This window comes from Nerophis lumbriciformis, linkage group LG20 (genome assembly GCF_033978685.3).
Source record: "Nerophis lumbriciformis linkage group LG20, RoL_Nlum_v2.1, whole genome shotgun sequence".
Taxonomy (NCBI): domain Eukaryota; kingdom Metazoa; phylum Chordata; class Actinopteri; order Syngnathiformes; family Syngnathidae; genus Nerophis; species Nerophis lumbriciformis.
This window is the reverse complement of record NC_084567.2, coordinates 1,598,948-1,618,897: the sequence shown is the minus strand read 5'-3', so window position 1 is coordinate 1,618,897 and position 19,950 is coordinate 1,598,948. Positions and strand designations below refer to the sequence as shown.

General features: G+C 38.4%; 1 protein-coding gene across 1 annotated transcript; it reads left to right on the top strand.

Annotated features, from left to right (window-relative positions):
* Positions 1 to 4,447: 4,447 nt before the first annotated feature.
* On the top strand, positions 4,448 to 16,111 carry med27 (mediator complex subunit 27). The gene is made up of 8 exons (XM_061980973.2): positions 4,448 to 4,681; positions 9,314 to 9,458; positions 9,541 to 9,671; positions 9,731 to 9,824; positions 15,125 to 15,232; positions 15,309 to 15,350; positions 15,411 to 15,488; positions 15,557 to 16,111. The coding sequence occupies exons 1-8, from the start codon at positions 4,479 to 4,481 to the stop codon at positions 15,689 to 15,691; spliced, it is 936 nt and encodes a 311-aa protein (XP_061836957.2). The 5' UTR covers positions 4,448 to 4,478; the 3' UTR covers positions 15,692 to 16,111.
* The last annotated feature ends 3,839 nt before the right edge of the window (positions 16,112 to 19,950 follow it).

Genomic DNA, 19,950 nt, shown 5'->3' with positions numbered 1-19,950 from the left:
AAACAAAAACCTCTATGTAGGTCTGACTTAGACCTAGATTTCATACATTGACATCCTTCAGCAAAAATCAACAGGAAGTTGGCAATTCCCCCTTCAAAACAAAATTTTAGTAAAAACAGTCACTTTTGCCTCTTTGACCTGTAATTCGACCCCCTTAACATGCTTCAAAACTCACCATATTTGACACACACATCAGGACTAGCAAAAATTGCCATCTAATAAAAAAACCAAACCCCAAAATTCAAAATTGCGCTCTAGCGCCCCCTAGGAAAAAACACAGACAAAACTGCCTGTAACTTCCAGTAGGAATGTCGTAGAGACATGAAACAAAAACCTCTATGTAGGTCTCACTTAGACCTACATTTCATATATTGACAACCCCCAGCAAAAATCAACAGGAAGTTTGCAATTCCCCCTTCAAAACAAAAGTTTTGTAAAAACCGGTCACCTTTTTTCAAACATTATCTCCTCTGAGTGCGTTTGTCGTGTCGGCTTCAAACTAGCACAGGAGAGAGATTGAACCCTTCTGATTAAAACTTGACCAAAGAGTTTTAATTACTGTTTCGGTTTGGATTTTGTGCCGTCAAAGTCGGTCCCGTCCATCGCTGCTTGCAGCTTTAATTGTAAGTGTATCTTGTGGGGGTTTTTTTGTTTTGTTTTTTGTTTTTGTTTTTTTGTTGATTTAATAAAATACAAAAAAAAAAAAAAAAACGATACCAATAATAGAAAAAACGATACCGATAATTTCCGATATTGCATTTTAACGCATTTATCGGACGAAAATATCGGCAGGCCGATATTATCGGACATCTCTATTAAATATTCAAATGTGTCATTAATTAATTTAATGTCATTGTGGTTTTTTGTTTTGTTTTGTTTTTTGTTTTTGTTTTTTTGTTGATTTAATAAAATACAAAAAAAAAAAAAAACGATACCAATAATAGAAAAAACGATACCGATAATTTCCGATATTGCATTTTAACGCATTTATCGGACGAAAATATCGGCAGGCCGATATTATCGGACATCTCTATTAAATATTCAAATGTGTCATTAATTAATTTAATGTCATTGTGGTTTTTTGTTTTGTTTTGTTTTTTGTTTTTGTTTTTTTGTTGATTTAATAAAGTACAAAAAAAAAAAAACATACCGATAATAGAAAAAACGATACCGATAATTTCCGATATTACATTTTAACGCATTTATCGGATATTATCGGACATCTCTATTAAATATTCAAATGTGTCATTAATTAATTTAATGTCATTGTATTCTATAATTAACAATGCAATTAATCATTTCAAAACGTGATTATATATTCACTGCTACTTTTTGACGGCAGTGTGGCCCCAAATGAGTTTGACTCCCCTGAACTACAAGTAAATATGGAATTTATTGGAGTTATTTCCGCACTTTCGCACCAAAATATAGACCGATATTCATCCACTTCTCTGACGGCTCATTTTGCCAGGTGAAATAAATCCATGAAATGCTGCAACACAGTTTCATGAAAGAAAGAAATGATTAAAAATAAAGGAGAGGTCCAATCCGAGAGTCATGACCTCAGAGATTCAGCTGTCTTTCAGAAAGCAAACATAAGAAGGAGCTTAAAAAGTAGATGTGTTTGTGTCAGGGGGGTTCAGCTTGGATGATTCCTTCAAATGTTCCAGTTCCATTCACACATTTAAAAAACACTTTAAGACCAATGTCTTGGAATCAACACAGTAGTTAATACTATGATCAATGTTAATTACAAACTAAATGTGGGCTATAAATAATAATGGAAGTGTTTGTATATAGTATATAATTGGTACGTGTACAAGGATATTTCACATGCCTTTACTGTGTATATAATTGAACAGTGTTTATGTTGTGTACAAAGTGTATTTATAATATGTTGTGCAAAGGAAATTTCATCATTTTTGGAAGCTCATCTTGTATTTGACATATTGTTTCTAGGGTTAGGCACAATAAGTGTTCAACTTCAGCCTAAAGCCTAAATTTATGGATGTACAACTGTTTGTTTATGTAAAACTGTTTGTTTATTTTGTTGACCACTGACCGAAAAAATAATAATAATAATTTAAAGTGAAATAATTAATAACAATTACACACGTGTATACATTGTGAAATAGTTAAATTAATATGTATAATTGACATTGAATTAATTATAGACACATTTGGGGGTTTATTTTACAATGTTGATTAAATGCAGAGGTGGGTAGAGTAGCCAGAAATTGTACTCAAGTAAGAGTACTGTTACTTTAGAGATGTATTACTCAAGTAAAAGTAAGGAGTAGTCACCCAAATATTTACTTGAGTAAAAGTAAAAAGTATGTTGTGGAAAAACTACTCAAGTACTGAGTAACTGATGAGTAACATACACACTCGTATCATACATATATATATATATATATATATATATATATATATATATATATATATATATAACAACTAACATTGGACACAAATTCCTCAATCTGATTGACAAACACTTTCCCAAAGACAACACCCTAAGAAAAGTATTCAACAAGAACAACATTAAATTGAGCTACAGCTGTATGAACAATATACGACAAATCATCTCAAACCACAACAAAACAATTGCAAATGAGCCGTCGGCCCCCGGACAGAGCGACTCCAAAACCAACAAAGGTTGCAACTGTCGAAAGAAACCTGATTGCCCTCTCAACGGGGGGTGCTTACAAACATCAGTTGTCTAACCAATCTAAGGTAACACGCAAGGACATTAACACATCCGACACATATGTAGGATTAACTGAAGGAGAGTTCAAAACCAGATGGAACAATCACAAGGCTTCTTTCAGGAACCAAAACCTGCGGAATACCACAGAACTCAGCAAACACATTTGGGACCTCAAAGACAATAATGTTGAATATTCAATAACATGGCAAATTCTTGCATCCAGCACACCTTACAAAAGTGGTAATAAAAGATGCAACCTATGCTTGAAAGAGAAACTGTTTATTATTTACCGTCCAGACCTGTCATCCCTCAACAAGCGCAGCGAAATTGTAACAGCATGCCGCCACAGACGGAAACACCTCCTAGGTAACACATGAGCCAATCACCACGCCCCTACACCAGCCTGTACCCACCCACTCTGTGCCCTATATAATCCATGGTATGTGAATGCTCCCATTAAAATCTCCTGATGATTGAGGAAACCCCCCTCATGAAACAGGCCTGTAGAGATGAAATAGTCTTCTGATTTTTTTTCCCACACATACATATATATATATATATATATATATATATACTGTGTATATATATATATATATATATATATATATATATATATATATATATATATATATATATATACATACATACGTATACATTGATATATACAGTATATAATTTATATTTATTTTATTTGCTGTTTTTGTTTACATGTTAAAGGTGTTTTAATGAATATACAAGCATGTTTAACATATAGATTCCTTTCTTTCATGAAGACTAGAATATAAGTTGGTGTATTACCTGATTCTGATGACTTGCGTTGATTGTAATCAGACAGTAGTGATGATAACGTCCACGTTTTCAAATGGAGGAGAAGAAAATTTCCTCCTTCCTGTCTAATACCACATGAAAGTGGTTGGTTTTTGGCATCTTATTTGTACAGCTTCCATATTCGTTTTTATACACTTTACAAAAAATATATTGGCGTCAAACTCCGTAGCTTGCTAGCTTGTTTGCGCTGGCTTTCGGAGACTCTTGTTTTGAAAGCGCAGGCGCGATGGAGCGGCACTTTTATTGTGAAGACAGGAAGGTCCTCATGTGCGGTCAGTCTTTAGGCTTTTGACGGGATGTACGGTTGAAATAAAAAAAGTATCTTTTTTCCTTCACACTTTTGATTGATTGATTGGAACTTTTATTATTAGATTGCACAGTACAGTACACATTCCGTACAATTGACCACTAAATGGTAACACCCCAATAAGTTTTTCAACTTGTTTAAGTCAGGTCATGTGACCACCTGGCTCTGTTTGATTGGTCCAACGTCACCAGTGACTGCATCTGATTGGTGGAACGAAGTGAAACGTCACCAGTAAGGCAGGCACTTTGAAGGTCTGTCTGACAGACCAAAACAAACAAAGCGTGCATTAACAGATCGATAAAAATTAGTAGCGAGTAGCGAGCTGAATGTAGATAAAAGTAGTGGAGTAAAAGTAGCGTTCCTTCTCTATAAATATACTTAAGTAAAAGTAAAAGTATGTTGCATTAAAACTACTCTTAGAAGTACAATTTATCACAAAAGTTACTCAAGTAGATGTAACGGAGTAAATGTAGCGCGTTACTACCCACCTCTGATTAAATGACGACACATGTAAGTAATTATTTAAAGACGTGTTTATTTAACAAAAGCAAACTTTCCCACCAGGACTTGAACGCAGCACCAGTGTGCCGGCTGATGACGTCACCGGCCCGCGCCGAAGAAGAAGAAGAAGGCAACATGGCGGACGTGGTGAGTGTCGAAGTCAACCTGGACGCTTTCTCGCACGCTATCAGCGGGATTCAGGCGCTCCGCTCCAGCGTGAGCCGCGTCTTCGAGTCCCTGAAGGATGGCATGAAGAACCGGGATACCTTAGAAAACCGGGAGAAACAATTTATAGCCGAATTCCAGGACAATCTGCAGGCGGTCAACAGAGACCTGAAGTGAGTTTCCTCGCAAGACTCTTCTTTGTTTTTATTACAAACACTCAACTACGTTAACCTTTCCCTCTTAGTCTTTATATTCAATCAATAATCTTAACATATTTTCCAAATTAATTTTGAAGACTGAAGACCGCATTGATAAATCATCTCTGAATTGTAGTTCGCGGCAAATAATGTTTCAATAGAAATCCAATTAATCTACTCAAACTGTTTTATTGGCAAATATTATAGTTTTATATCTATTTAAAAAATTCTAAATGCATTTAAATGACATTATCCGTGTGCATGTGGAGGGAATAGGCGAGGGCGGACCTACGTCACTTCCGCCTGCCAATCCCCTAGCAACCGGTCGCCATATTGAATTCGTTGAAAACAAACCAGCTCACAGCGAACACAGCATTGACAGAAAAGGCATTTAACGAGGTTTCACGGCATTTTAAAGTGTTCTAAATGGCGTATGATTATGTAAATAGTCTTTCCAGTGAGGCTAGGTTAAGATACGAGTTAAAATGTTCTGTAGTTGGATTAAACGACTGCCCTTACCGCCTTCCAGCAGATGCGTGGACTGATAATCCAAAACAATGGCCGGACATGGAATTTGGAAATCTTTATGTCTACCTCACAAGCGCACCAGGTCGGTTGTTAGCTTCGGTTGTTATATAACGAATAAATCACATAAAAATTGTTAAATCACCCAAAGTTTGTTGATAAATGATAATAAGGATGACACGGTGGATACCAGTATCTGTATATTTATTATATCTGTAGAGAGCTCATTCAAATTCAGTTCAGTATTATGATTTATTATTTGCTGAATTACTGTTCCTTTTTTTAACTGAATTATTTATTTAAAATTACAGGCGTTTTTGCAGCAGGCTCAATGTTTTCACACTCATTTGTCCTTTCCGTTAGATCACTGAAAGGTAGTCGTTTCCCACAGTGTTTCTTTGTACTTTTTGAGTTCTCTGCTGCCGATTCACGCTTTGAAGTTGTCAGTTGATGTCGCTCGTAACTGTCCATCCTATGGGATGCCTTCTTTCCACTCTGTGGCAGGTGAGGTAAGATGGATGGTGCATAATCAGGGTGCATGGGATTCTTTACAGGTCGAACTGAGAGGGGGAAAAAATTAAAAAATATTGAGAGATTTGAGGGCTACAACTACAAGTAATGTTTGATTACAACAAAGGAGACTCGCAGACAGCATTTTACGACTGTCTTGAAAAGTTGATTAAATGGCAACATGAAAATTATAGGGTTTATTGGTTTTTAAAAACCCGACCGTTAAGTGCAAATTTAAATGAAACCGCTTTTCGAAAATAGCCTTTATACCGTATGTTATTGTTGTGCAACAACAACAACTTCAGCTGTCGAACGTTATTCAGTAAAAATTCAACGGGTTCAACATTAGCATGGACGGTATAGCCAAGTTGTGGTTAAGAAGGTGGATTTTTGTTCCTTATATTTACCAGAAACGAAGTGATCCGAACACACGACCCGGGATTTTGGGGGACTCCAGTGAGAACCGTCCTCGTTTTCCCGGTGTAAAGCTGCGAGCCATTTGTCTCGTCTCTGTGGGCTTTTAGCACGCTTTGGCAGAACAAAATACGACCTTTGTTTTCCCTGTTTCCAGTTGTGGTTTGCACAACCAAAAACAACACAGTTTTTGGGCATTTTGGAGGCAGAATGACGGGTTTAATCAGCACAGGTCGACAGGTTAAAGAGTAATGGCGACGGTTTGTTTTCAACGCCAGTCAGGTTGCTATGGCTCGAAGAACCCGTATGTAGCTCAGTTGCCCGGATGTCGGCCCTGCCCTATAGGCTGCAACGGTCAATCGATTCATTCCATTAGAAAAAAAGCTTATATTTAAATTGTTTCTATTTATTGAGTAACTAATAAGAATTGATATTGAGGTTTGTACACGCAAACCTGGTTTTATTTTATTAATGTTGAAAATGTCATTTCTATGTTAAACGATTAGGTAAAGAATAAAACACTGAGTCGTCTTAATGTCTATTTTAGGTAAAACTCTTTAAATAAATAAAACAATTCTGCATGCCATAACTTTTATTCGTTTTTTGTACCGTATTTTCCGCACTATAAGGCGCACCGGATTATTAGCCGCACCTTCTATGAATTACATATTTCATAATTTTGTCCACCAATAAGCCGCCCCGGACTATAAGCCGCGCCTACGCTGCGCTAAAGTGAATGTCAAAAAAACGCTGCGCTAAAGTGAATGTCAAAAAAACAGTCAGATAGTTCAGTCAAACTTTAATAATATATTGAAAACCAGCGTTCTAACAACTCTGTCCCAAAATGTACGCAAATGTGCAATCACAAACATAGTAAAATTCAAAATGGTGTAGAGCAATAAATAGCAACATAATGTTGCTCGAACGTTAATGTCACAACACACAAAATAAACATAGCGCTCACCTTCTGAAGTTATTCTTCATTCGTAAATCCTTCGAATTCTTCGTCTTCGGTGTCCGAATTGAAAAGTTGCGCAAGCGTGGGATCCAAAAATGGCCGGCTCCGTCTCGTCGAAGTCATCGGATTCAGTGTCGCTGTTGTTGTGCAGCAGTTCTGTGAATCCTGCCTTCCGGAAAGCTCGGACCACAGTTGTGACCGAAATATCTGCCCAGGCATTTACGATCCACTGGCAGATGTTGGCGTATGTCGTCCGGCGCTGTCTGCCCGTCTTAGTGAAGGTGTGTTCGCCTTCGGAGCTGTGTGAAAAAAGCCACCCGGCCTCTTCGCGTAAACTTCCCTTAACCACTCGCTCATCTTTTCTTCATCCATCCATCCCTTCGAGTTAGCTTTTATGATGACGCCGGCTGGAAAGGTCTCTTTTGGCAAGGTCTTCCTTTTGAATATCACCATGGGTGGAAGTTTCTGGCCATTAGCATGGCAAGCTAGAACCACAGTGAAGGATGACTTCTCATTCCCTGTGGTGCGAATATTCACCGTACGTGCTCCCGTTCCACAGTGCGGTTCACAGGAATATCAGTTGCTGTGAAATACGGTAGTAATCCGTGTGCGGATGGAGAGATTGCGTCTTTTTATGAACCGGATCCTTGTCGCGTAGTAGGAGCCATTTTGTGGTCTTTACAGATGTAAACAGGAAATGAAACGTACGGTGATATCCGCGCGTTTTTTCTTCTTCTTCCGGGGGCGGGTGGTTGCTTACAGTAGAAGAAGAAGCGCTTCCTGTTCTATGGGGGCGGGTGCTTTCCTTGGCGGTTGCTTGCGTAGAAGAAGAAGCGCTTCCTGTTCTACCGGGAAAAAAGATGGCGGCTGTTTACCGAAGTTGCGAGACCGAAACTTTATGAAAATGAATCGTAATAAAGCGCACCGGGTTATAAGGCGCACTGTCAGCTTTTGAGAAAAATTGTGGTTTTTAGGTGCGCCTTATAGTGCGGAAAATACGGTAATCATTGCAGATGTTTCCATCAAGCAGGGGTGTCAAGAAATCACGGCACGATAACGTCAAAATAAAGACAACTTCAGATTGTTTTCTTTGTTTAAAAATAGAACAAGCACATTCTGAAAATGTACAAATCTTAATGTTGTTGAGGTTATTTTTTTACACTTACATGTTGCGGTTAATAGTATTCTATCTTTATTTGTCGTTATTTATACTTTCTGAATAAACTATGTAATAATGTTTATCAGTCAACTCATTGGTGTTCATTTTCAATCTATCAAGATTAAAAAAAATTATATCAAAATTAGGGATGTCCCGATCCGATATTTGGATCGGATCGGCTGCCGATATTTGCCAAAAATTGCGCATCGGCAAGGCATGGGAAAATGCCGATCCAGTTTTTAAAAAAAACTCCGGTCCGTGTTTTCCAACGCACGATTTAAATAATACATTCCACTTTTCTGCTGCTCCCTAACTTCCGTTCCACATTTTCCAGCACACCTTCAACACATCCACAGGTCTGTGAATTCTCACGCAGTTGCTTTTAGCTGCTGGCATTACACGACAGGCTCTTCTCACTCTTTCCTGTGTCTCCCTCTCACAGACAGCAAGTGCACCTTCTTACACACGTCACATACTGTCACGTCATACGTCACATATTGTCACGTGTCACGTCACACGTCGCATACTGACACGTCATACGTCACATACTGTCACGTCACATACTGTCACGTCATACGTCACATACGTATACGTCCTCCCCGAGCAGAGAGGTAGCAGCATGGCTAACGTTAGCTGTGCCACTTTGGACATTTTGGGTAGAATGCCAGCACTAAGTGACAGGTTTATACAGTGACAGAGAGGATTTATGATCACATTTGCTATGGCTTTCAAGATTTTGCTACATATCCCGTCCACTCCAGCTGTATGTGATGACTTTAGGTCCGTAATGATCGTATAAAGCTCATTGATGTCGGTTGGCTGCATGAAAAAGGAGCTAGGGTAGCTGCCTGATAAAAATTCTTTAAAGGAATACCCTGGAGGTTGACCTATTTTACTGGATAGGTTTTCCCCAATAGAAGCAAAAAAGGTATTAAAACTAGAACAGTATTCAACACGAAACATTCTTTATGCAACTTCATCATCACAAGTTAACAATGTGTCCTCAACAACTTGATCATATCACACTTGTGTGTCTTGTCAGCGAGTTGGAGCGCCTCAGTGGTCTTGTTGGTCGACCATCCGAGTCTCATCCGCTCCACAACAGTGGACTTCTTAGTCTGGACCCGGTTCAGGACAAAACTCCTCTTTACTCTCAGCTGCTGCAGGCCTACAAATGGTCCAACAAGGTAATGCTAAAGGCTAGGATTAGCTCTATTGACTTCTTTATTCCTATAATTGTTAACTCTGTACTTGTGTGTGTGTGTGTAGTTGCAGTACCACGCCGGCCTGGCCTCCGGTTTGTTGAACCAGCAGTCACTCAAGCGGTCAGCCAATCAGATGGGAGCTTCAGCCAAAAGACGGCCTAAGGTCCAGCCCAGCACGCTGGTCCTTCCCCCTCAGTGAGTGACTCCGCCCCCTGGCCCTGTATGAGCCCCGCCCACTATTGTTTGTTATTCAGGTATGTGGACGACGTCATCTCTCGGATCGGAAGGATGTTTCCCGACATGACAATTGAACTGTTCCGACCTAATGGAACGTCTGCCGTGCTGCTGGTAGTTGTGTACACACACACACACACACACACACACACACTCTTGTATTTGTTACTTTCTTGAGCCCTGTGAAAAATGCCTACCTCTTTAGGACCAGACTTTCTAGATATATAAAGAAGTGTATTTACAACATTAATAATATATACATACTATGCACATTTAAAAAAGCTTGTTGTGTGAAATGAGTTGGAATTTCACAAGAAAAACTTTTGTCAATATTATAATAAAAGTCGTAATTGTACTCAACGTAAGTCAAAATTTTACAAGAAAAACTTCATATTTGTGCAATATCATGACAAAGGTTGGAATTTTACTCCGTAAAAGTCGCAATTTTACAAGAAAAGCGTAACGTTTTGGCAATTTTCTGAAGAGTCGTCATTTTACTCGACAAAAGTCACGATTTTGTAAGAAAACCTTAACTTTTGGAAATATAATAATAATAATAAATGTAATTTTACTCAAAAAATGTCACTATTTTACAAGAACATCCCAAAAAATTGGCAATATTGTGATAAAAGTCCGATTTTTTTATGACAAAAATGTCACCATTTTGCATTAAAAAGTAATTTTACATAAAAAATCAATTTTATGAGGAAAATATTGCAATATTACAGAAAACAGAAAGAATTAGAAATTGTTCCCAATTTATAAGAAAAAAGTCGACACACTGTGAGAAAAAGACTGCTTTTAGTTGATTTAGATTTTTTTTTGTTTGTAATTATTTTTTAATCTCCTCTATTTACTTGAAGTTATTACAGTATGTCCCTAAATACTTTTTTTTTTTTTAAATTAATTTTGGCCAAAGGGGGCGCATTTCAATTTCTTCCATACACTTGTTATTTCATATGTTGACCAGAGGGGGAGCACTTCAAATTTTTACACACACTTGTTATTTCATATGTTGACCAGAGGGCGAGCACTTTTAAAAGTGACACACAGTCAATGTGAAAAATCCCTCTTTTTTGGGAGCACCCTCATGTTGATAGATGTCACCACAAATGAGACATTGTCTATTAGATGCAATGTTATTGATTTATGTCATCACTTGTTCACACCTCCTCATATGGAAGATACTTTTCCTTCTTCATGTCTCAAGAAGGCACACACACACACTCTCTTGTATTTGTTACCTTCTTGAGACCTGTGAAAAATGCCTACCTCTTTAGGACCAGCCTTTCTAGATATATAAAGATTTATATTTACAACATTAATAATATATACATACTATGCAAATGAAGTTGGAATTTCACAAGAAAAACTTACTATTTTGGCAGTATTATATTATTTTGGCAGTATTATAATAAAAGTCATAATTGTACTCAACGTAAGTCAAAATTTTACAAGAAAAACTTCATATTTGTGCAATATCATGACAAAGGTTGGAATTTTACTCTGTAAAAGTCGCAATTTTACAAGAAAATCTTAACGTTTTGGCAATTTTATGAAAAGAGTCGTCATTTTACTCGACAAAAGTCACGATTTTGAAGAAAACCTTAACTTTTGGAAATATGATAATAATAATACCGGTAAATGTAATTTTACTCAAAAAATGTCACTATTTTACAAGAACATCCCAAAAAATTGGCAATATTGTGATAAAAGTCAGATTTTTTTATGACAAAAATGTCACCGTTTTGCATTAAAAAGTAATTTTACATAAAAAATCAATTTTATGAGGAAAATATTGCAATATTACGGAAAACAGAAAGAATTAGAAATTGTTCCCAATTTATAAGAAAAAAGTCGACACACTGTGAGAAAAAGACTGCTTTTAGTTGATTTAGATTTTTTTTTTTTGTAATTATTTTATAATCTCTATTTACTTGAAGTTATTACAGTATGTCCCTAAATACATTTTTTGTTTAAATTAATTTTGGCCAAAGGGGGCGCATTTCAATTTCTTCCACACACTTGTTATTTCATATGTTGACCAGAGGGGGAGCACTTCAAATTTTTACACACACTTGTTATTTCATATGTTGACCAGAGGGGGAGCACTTTTAAAAGCGACACACAGTCAATGTGAAAAATCCCTCTTGTTGATAGATGTCACCACAAATGAGACATTGTCTATTAAATGCAATGTTATTGATTTATGTCATCACTTGTTCACACCTCCTCATATGGAAGATACTTTTCCTTCTCCATGTCTCAAGAAGGCTAGAAATACAAGAACACACACACACTCTCTCTTGTATTTGTTACTTTCTTGAGCCCTGTGAAAAATGCCTACCTCTTTAGGACCAGCCTTTCTAGATATATAAAGATTTATATTTACAACATTAATAATATATACATACTATGCAAATGTAGTTGTGACAGAGTTGGAATTTCACAAGAAAAACTTACTATTTTGGCAGTATTATATTATTTTGGCAGTATTATAATAAAAGTCATAATTGTACTCAACGCAAGTCAAAATTTTACAAGAAAAACTTAATATTTGTGCAATATCATGATAAAGGTTGGAATTTTACTCTGTAAAAGTCGCAATTTTACAAGAAAAGCTTAACGTTTTGGCAATTTTATGAAAAGAGTCGTCATTTTACTCGACAAAAGTCACGATTTTGTAAGAAAACCTTAACTTTTGGAAATATAATAATAATAATAATAATTGTAATTTTACTCAGAAAATGTCACTATTTTACAAGAACATCCCAAAAAATTGGCAATATTGTGATAAAAGTCAGATTTTTTTATGACAAAAATGTCACCATTTTGCATTAAAAAGTAATTTTACATAAAAAATCAATTTTATGAGGAAAATATTGCAATATTACAGAAAACAGAAAGAATTAGAAATTGTTCCCAATTTATAAGAAAAAAGTCGACACACTGTGAGAAAAAGACTGCTTTTAGTTGATTTAGATTTTTTTTTTTTTTGTAATTATTTTTTAATCTCCTCTATTTACTTGAAGTTATTAGAGTATGTCCCTAAATACATTTTTTTTTTTTAAATTAATTTTGGCCAAAGGGGGCGCATTTCAATTTCTTCCACACACTTGTTATTTCATATGTTGACCAGAGGGGGAGCACTTTTAAAAGCGACACACAGTCAATGTGAAAAATCCCTCCTTTTTGGGACCACCCTCATGTTGATAGATGTCACCACAAATGAGACATTGTCTATTAGATGCAATGTTATTGATTTATGTCATCACTTGTTCACACCTCCTCATATGGAAGATACTTTTCCTTCTCCATGTCTCAAGAAGGCTAGAAATACAAGAACACACACACACACACACACTCTCTCTTGTATTTGTTACTTTCTTGAGCCCTGTGAAAAATGCCTACCTCTTTAGGACCAGCCTTTCTAGATATATAAAGATTTATATTTACAACATTAATAATATATACATACTATGCAAATGTAGTTGGAATTTCACAAGAAAAACTTACTATTTTGGCAGTATTATATTATTTTGGCAGTATTATAATAAAAGTCATAATTGTACTCAACGCAAGTCAAAATTTTACAAGAAAAACTTAATATTTGTGCAATGTTATGATAAAAGTTGGAATTTTACTCAGTAAAGGTCACAATTTTACAAGAAAAGCTTAACATTTTGACAATTTTATGAAGAGTCGTACTTTTAGTCGACAAAAGTCACAATTTTATAAGAAAACCATCAACTTTTGGCAATATTATAATAATAATCGGAATTTTACTTGGCAAAATGATGACAAAAGTCATAATTTTACTCAAAAAATGTCACCATTTTAGAAGAACAACCCCAAAAAAGTGGCAATATTGTGATAAAAGTCAGAATTTTTTTATGACAAATGTCACCATTTTACATTAAAAAGTAATTTTAAGAGAAAATATTGCAGTATTACAGTAACAGAAAGAATATGAGAAATTGTTCCCAATTTTATAAGAAAAAAGTCAACACTGTGAGAAAGACTTTTAGTTGATTTAGATTTTTTTGGTTTGTAATTATTTTTTAATCTTCATTATTTACTTCAAGTTATTACAGTATGTCTCTAAATACATATTTATTTATTTAAAAAATAATAATTTTGGCCAAAGGGGGCGCATTTCAATTTCTTCCACACACTTGTTATTTCATATGTTGACCAGAGGGGAGCACTTTTAAAAAAGTGACACACAGTCAATGTGAAAAATCCCCCTCATGTTGATAGATGTCACCACAAATGAGACATTGTCTATTAGATGCAATGTTATTGATTTATGTCATCACTTGTTCACACCTCCTCATATGGAAGATACTTTTCCTTCATGTCTCAAGATGGCACACACACACACACACACTCTCTTGTATTTGTTACCTTCTTGAGACCTGCGAAAAATGCCTACCTCTTTAGGACCAGCCTTTCTAGATATATAAAGATTTATATTTACAACATTAATAATATATACATACTATGCAAATGTAGTTGGAGGAATTTCACAAGAAAAACTTGCTATTTTGTCAGTATTATAATAAAAGTCATAATTGTACTCAACGCAAGTCAAAATTTTACAAGAAAAACTTAATATTTGTGCAATATTATGATAAAAGTTGGAATTTTACTCCGTAAAGGTCACAATTTTACAAGAAAAGCTTAACATTTTGACAATTTTACGAAGAGTCGTACTTTTAGTCGACAAAAGTCACAATTTTATAAGAAAACCATCAACTTTTGGCAATATTATAATAATAATCGGAATTTTACTTGGCAAAATGATGACAAAAGTCATAATTTTACTCAAAAAATGTCACCATTTTAGAACAGCCCCAAAAAAGTGGCAATATTGTGATAAAAGTCAGAATTTTTTATGACAAATGTCACCATTTTGCATTAAAAAGTAATTTTAAGAGAAAATATTGCAGTATTACAGTAACAGAAAGAATATGAGAAATTGTTCCCAATTTTATAAGAAAAAAGTCAACACTGTGAGAAAGACTTTTAGTTGATTTAGATTTTTTTTGGTTTGTAATTATTTTTTAATCTTCATTATTTCCTTCAAGTTATTACAGTATGTCTCTAAATACATATTTATTTATTTAAAAAAAATTAATTTTGGCCAAAGGGGGCGCATTTCAATTTCTTCCACACACTTGTTATTTCATATGTTGGCCAGAGGGGGAGCACTTTTAAAAAAGTGACACAGTCAATGTGAAAAATCCCCCTCATGTTGATAGTCACCACAAATGAGACATTGTCTATTAGATGCAATGTTATTGATTTATGTCATCACCTCCTCATATGGAAGATACTTTTCCTTCTTCATGTGTCAAGAAGGCTAGAAATACAAGAACACACACGTGTGCTGACGTGTCACTTCCTGTCAGGTGACCCTGGGCAAGGTGCTGAAAGCGATCGTTGTGATGCGTTCACTGTTCATAGACAGAACCTTGGTCCGAGGCTTCAGCGAGAACGTTTACAACGATGACGGAAAGGTCAGGGGTCGTCGCCGACGTCACGTCGACTTCGCCGTTTCCGTGGTAACGTGTCCTTATTGTGTGTCCCTCTCAGCTGGACATCTGGACCAAGTCCCAGCACCAGGTCTTCCAGAAGGTGAGTCCCGCTTGAGGAGCGTCCCAACGACAGCGCTGTGATTGGCTCTGTGGTTGCTAGGTAACGGACCACGCCACCACCGCACTGCTGCACTACCAGCTGCCCCAGATGCCCGAGGTGGTGGTACGCTCCTTCATGGTGAGGCTTCTTCTTCTTCTTCGCCTTGTGGCGTGTGGTCATGGTGACGCTTGCTGTGTGTTGTCCAGACTTGGCTGAGGAGCTACATCAAACTCTTCCAGTCTCCCTGTCAGCGATGTGGTCACTTCCTGCAGGACGGACTTCCTCCAACGTGGAGGGACTTTAGGACCCTGGAGGCCTTCCACGACACCTGCCGCATGTGACTCTCTTTTCTTGCAATAAACTTAGACTATTTTTCTACACAAGGCGTTGTTTGGTCACGCAGGATAGTCACATGACAGAGAAAAGGACTCTTGTATGGTGGAGTTGCCAGACGGAAGCCATTCTTAAGTCAAAAGTTTGAGAAAATGCACCTGAAAGACTCTCAGACCGTGAGAAACTAAACTCTCTGGTCTGATGAGACAAAGATTGAAGTCTTTGGCGTCACGTTTGGAGGAAACCAGACATCGATACCATCCCTACAGTGAAGCATGGTGGTGGCAGCATCATGATGTGGGGATGGTTTTCAGCAGCAGGAACTGGGAGACTATTCAGGATAGAGGGAAAGATGAATGCAGCAATGTACAGACACATCCTGGATGAAAACCTCCCCATTGAACCTGATGGAGCTTGAGAGGTGCTGCCCAAAGATACAGTGGGGCAAAAAAGTATTTAGTCAGCCACCGATTGTGCAAGTTCTCCCACTTAAAATGATGACAGAGGTCTGTAATTTTCATCATAGGTACACTTCAACTGTGAGAGACAGAATGTGAAAAAAAAATCCAGGAATTCACATTGTAGGGTTTTTAAAGAATTTATTTGTAAATTATGGTGGAAAATAAGTATTTGGTCACTTCAAACAAGGAAGATCTCTGGCTCTCACAGACCTGTAACTTCTTCTTTAAGAAGCTCTTCTGTCCTCCACTCGTTACCTGTATTAATGGCACCTGTTTGAACTGGTTATCTGTATAAAAGACACCTGTCCACAGCCTCAAACAGTCAGACTCCAAACTCCACTATGGCCAAGACCAAAGAGCTGTCGAAGGACACCAGGAGAAGAATTGTAGACCTGCACCAGACTGTGAAGAGTGAATCTACAATAGGCAAGCAGCTTGGTGTGAAAAAATCAACTGTGGGAGCAATTATCAGAAAATGGAAGACATACAAGAGCACTGATAATCTCCCTCGATCTGGGGCTCCACGCAAGATCTCATCCCGTGGGGTCAAAATGATCATGAGAACGGTGAGCAAAAATCCCAGAACCACACGGGGGGACCTGGTGAATGACCTGCAGAGAGCTGGGACCAAAGTAACAAAGGTTACCATCAGTAACACACTACGCCAACAGGGAATCAAATCCTGCAGTGCCAGACGTGTCCCCCTGCTTAAGCCAGTGCATGTCCAGGCCCGTCTGAAGTTTGCCAGAGAGCACATGGATGATACAGCAGAGGATTGGGAGAATGTCATGTGGTCAGATGAAACCAAAATAGAACTTTTTGGTATAAACTCAACTCGTCGTGTTTGGAGGAAGAAGAATACTGAGTTGCATCCCAAGAACACCATACCTACTGTGAAGCATGGGGGTGGAAACATCATGCTTTGGGGCTGTTTTTCTGCTAAGGGGACAGGCCGACTGATCCGTGTTAAGGAAAGAATGAATGGGGCCATGTATCGTGAGATTTTGAGCCAAAACCTCCTTCCATCAGTGAGAGCTTTGAAGATGAAACGTGGCTGGGTCTTCCAGCATGACAATGATCCCAAACACACCGCCAGGGCAACGAAGGAGTGGCTCCGTAAGAAGCATTTGAAAGTCCTGGAGTGGCCTAGCCAGTCTCCAGACCTCAACCCCATAGAAAATCTGTGGAGGGAGTTGAAAGTCTGTGTTGCTCGGCGACAGCCCCAAAACATCACTGCTCTCGAGAAGATCTGCATGGAGGAATGGGCCAAAATACCAGCTACTGTGTGTGCAAACCTGGTAAAGACCTATAGTAATCGTTTGACCTCTGTTATATAACCTTTGTTGGCAATAACAAAGTATTGAGTTGAATTTTTGTTATTGACCAAATACTTATTTTCCACCATAATTTACAAATAAATTCTTTAAAAATCCTACAATGTGAATTCCTGGATTTTTTTTCACATTCTGTCTCTCACAGTTGAAGTGTACCTATGATGAAAATTACAGACCTCTGTCATCATTTTAAGTGGGAGAACTTGCACAATCGGTGGCTGACTAAATACTTTTTTGCCCCACTGTAGGTGTGCCAAGGTTGTGGCGTCGTGTTCATGTAGTGGCTGCCAAAGGTGCATCAACTACAAACCCCGTTTCCATATGAGTTGGGAAATTGTGTTAGATGTAAATATAAATGGAATACAATGATTTGCAAATCATTTTCAACCCATATTCAATTGAATATGCTACAAAGACAACATATTTGATGTTCAAACTCATAAACATTTTTTTTTTTTTTTGCAAATAATCATTAACTTTAGAATTTGATGGCAGCAACACGTGACCAAGAAGTTGGGAAAGGTGGCAATAAATACTGATAAAGTTGAGGAATGCTCATCAAACACTTATTTGGAACATCCCACAGGTGTGCAGGCTAATTGGGAACAGGTGGGTGCCATGATTGGGTATAAAAGTAGATGCCATGAAATGCTCAGTCATTCACAAACAAGGATGGGGCGAGGGTCACCACTTTGTCAACAAATGCGCGAGCAAATTGTTGAACAGTTTAAGAAAAACCTTTCTCAAGCAGCTATTGCAAGGAATTTAGGGATTTCACCATCTACGCTCCGTAATATCATCAAAGGGTTCAGAGAATCTGGAGAAATCACTGCACGTAAGCGGCTAAGCCCGTGACCTTCCATCCCTCAGGCTGTACTGCATCAACAAGCGACATCAGTGTGTAAAGGATATCACCACATGGGCTCAGGAACACTTCAGAAATCCTCTGTCAGTAAATACAGTTGGTCGCTACATCTGTAAGTGCAAGTTAAAACTCTCCTATGCAAGGCGAAAACCGTTTATCAACAACACCCAGAAACGCCGTCGGCTTCGCTGGGCCTGAGCTCATCTAAGATGGACTGATACAAAGTGGAAAAGTGTTCTGTGGTCGGACGAGTCCACATTTCAAATTGTTTTTGGAAACTGTGGACGTCGTGTCCTCCGGACCAAAGAGGAAAAGAACCATCCGGATTGTTCTAGGCGCAAAGTGTAAAAGCCAGCATGTGTGATAATTTATATACATTTATTTTGCCGTTTTTGTTGACGTTAAAGGTGTTTTAATGAATATACAAGCACGTTTAACATTCCTTTCTTTCATGAAGACAAGAATATAAGTTGGTGTGATTGTGATGACTTGCATTGATAGGAATCAGACAGTAGTGATGATAAATCAGACAGTAGTGATGATAAATCAGACAGTAGTGATGATAAATCAGACAGTAGTGATGATAACCTCCACATTTTACAATGGGAGGAGTTCGGGGAAGCCATGGAAAACGACTTCCGGACGGCTTCGAAGCGATTCTGGACCACCATCCGCCGCCTCAGGAAGGGGAAGCAGTGCACTACCAACACCGTGTATGGTGCGGATGGTGTTCTGCTGACCTCGACTGCGGAAGTTGTGGATCGGTGGAGGGAATACTTCGAAGACCTCCTCAATCCCACCAACACGTCTTCCTATGAGGAAGCAGTGCCTGGGGAATCTGTGGTGGGCTCTCCTATTTCTGGGGCTGAGGTTGCTGAGGTAGTTAAAAAGCTCCTCGGTGGCAAGGCCCCGGGGGTGGATGAGATCCGCCCGGAGTTCCTTAAGGCTCTGGATGCTGTAGGGCTGTCTTGGTTGACAAGACTCTGCAGCATCGCGTGGACATCGGGGGCAGTACCTCTGGATTGGCAGACCGGGGTGGTGGTTCCTCTCTTTAAAAAGGGGAACCGGAGGGTGTGTTCTAACTATCGTGGAATCACACTCCTCAGCCTTCCCGGTAAGGTCTATTCAGGTGCACTGGAGAGGAGGCTACGCCGGATAGTCGAACCTCGGATTCAGGAGGAACAGTGTGGTTTTCGTCCTGGTTGTGGAACTGTGGACCAGCTCTATACTCTCGGCAGGGTCCTTGAGGGTGCATGGGAGTTTGCCCAACCAGTCTACATGTGCTTTGTGGACTTGGAGAAGGCATTCGACCGTGTCCCTCGGGAAGTCCTGTGGGGAGTGCTCAGAGAGTATGGGGTTTCGGAGTGTCTGATTGTGGCGGTCCGCTCCCTGTATGATCAGTGTCAGAGCTTGGTTCGCATTGCCAGCAGTAAGTCGGACACGTTTCCAGTGAGGGTTGGACTCCGCCAAGGCTGCCCTTTGTCACCGATTCTGTTCATAACTTTTATGGACAGAATTTCTAGGCGCAGTCAAGGCGTTGAGGGGATCTGGTTTGGTGGCTGCAGGATTAGGTCTCTGCTTTTTGCAGATGATTTGGTCCTGATGGC

What these genes read in the sequence shown, in the direction of transcription:
- med27 (XM_061980973.2), top strand. Translation starts at nt 4,479, where the DNA reads ATGGCGGACGTGGTGAGTGTCGAAGTCAACCTGGACGCTTTCTCGCAC. An exon ending in ACGCTGGTCCTTCCCCCTCA is followed by an intron (nt 9,672 to 9,730) that starts GTGAGTGACTCC and finishes TTTGTTATTCAG; the next exon opens with GTATGTGGACGACGTCATCT. An exon ending in GAACGTCTGCCGTGCTGCTG is followed by an intron (nt 9,825 to 15,124) that starts GTAGTTGTGTAC and finishes ACTTCCTGTCAG; the next exon opens with GTGACCCTGGGCAAGGTGCT.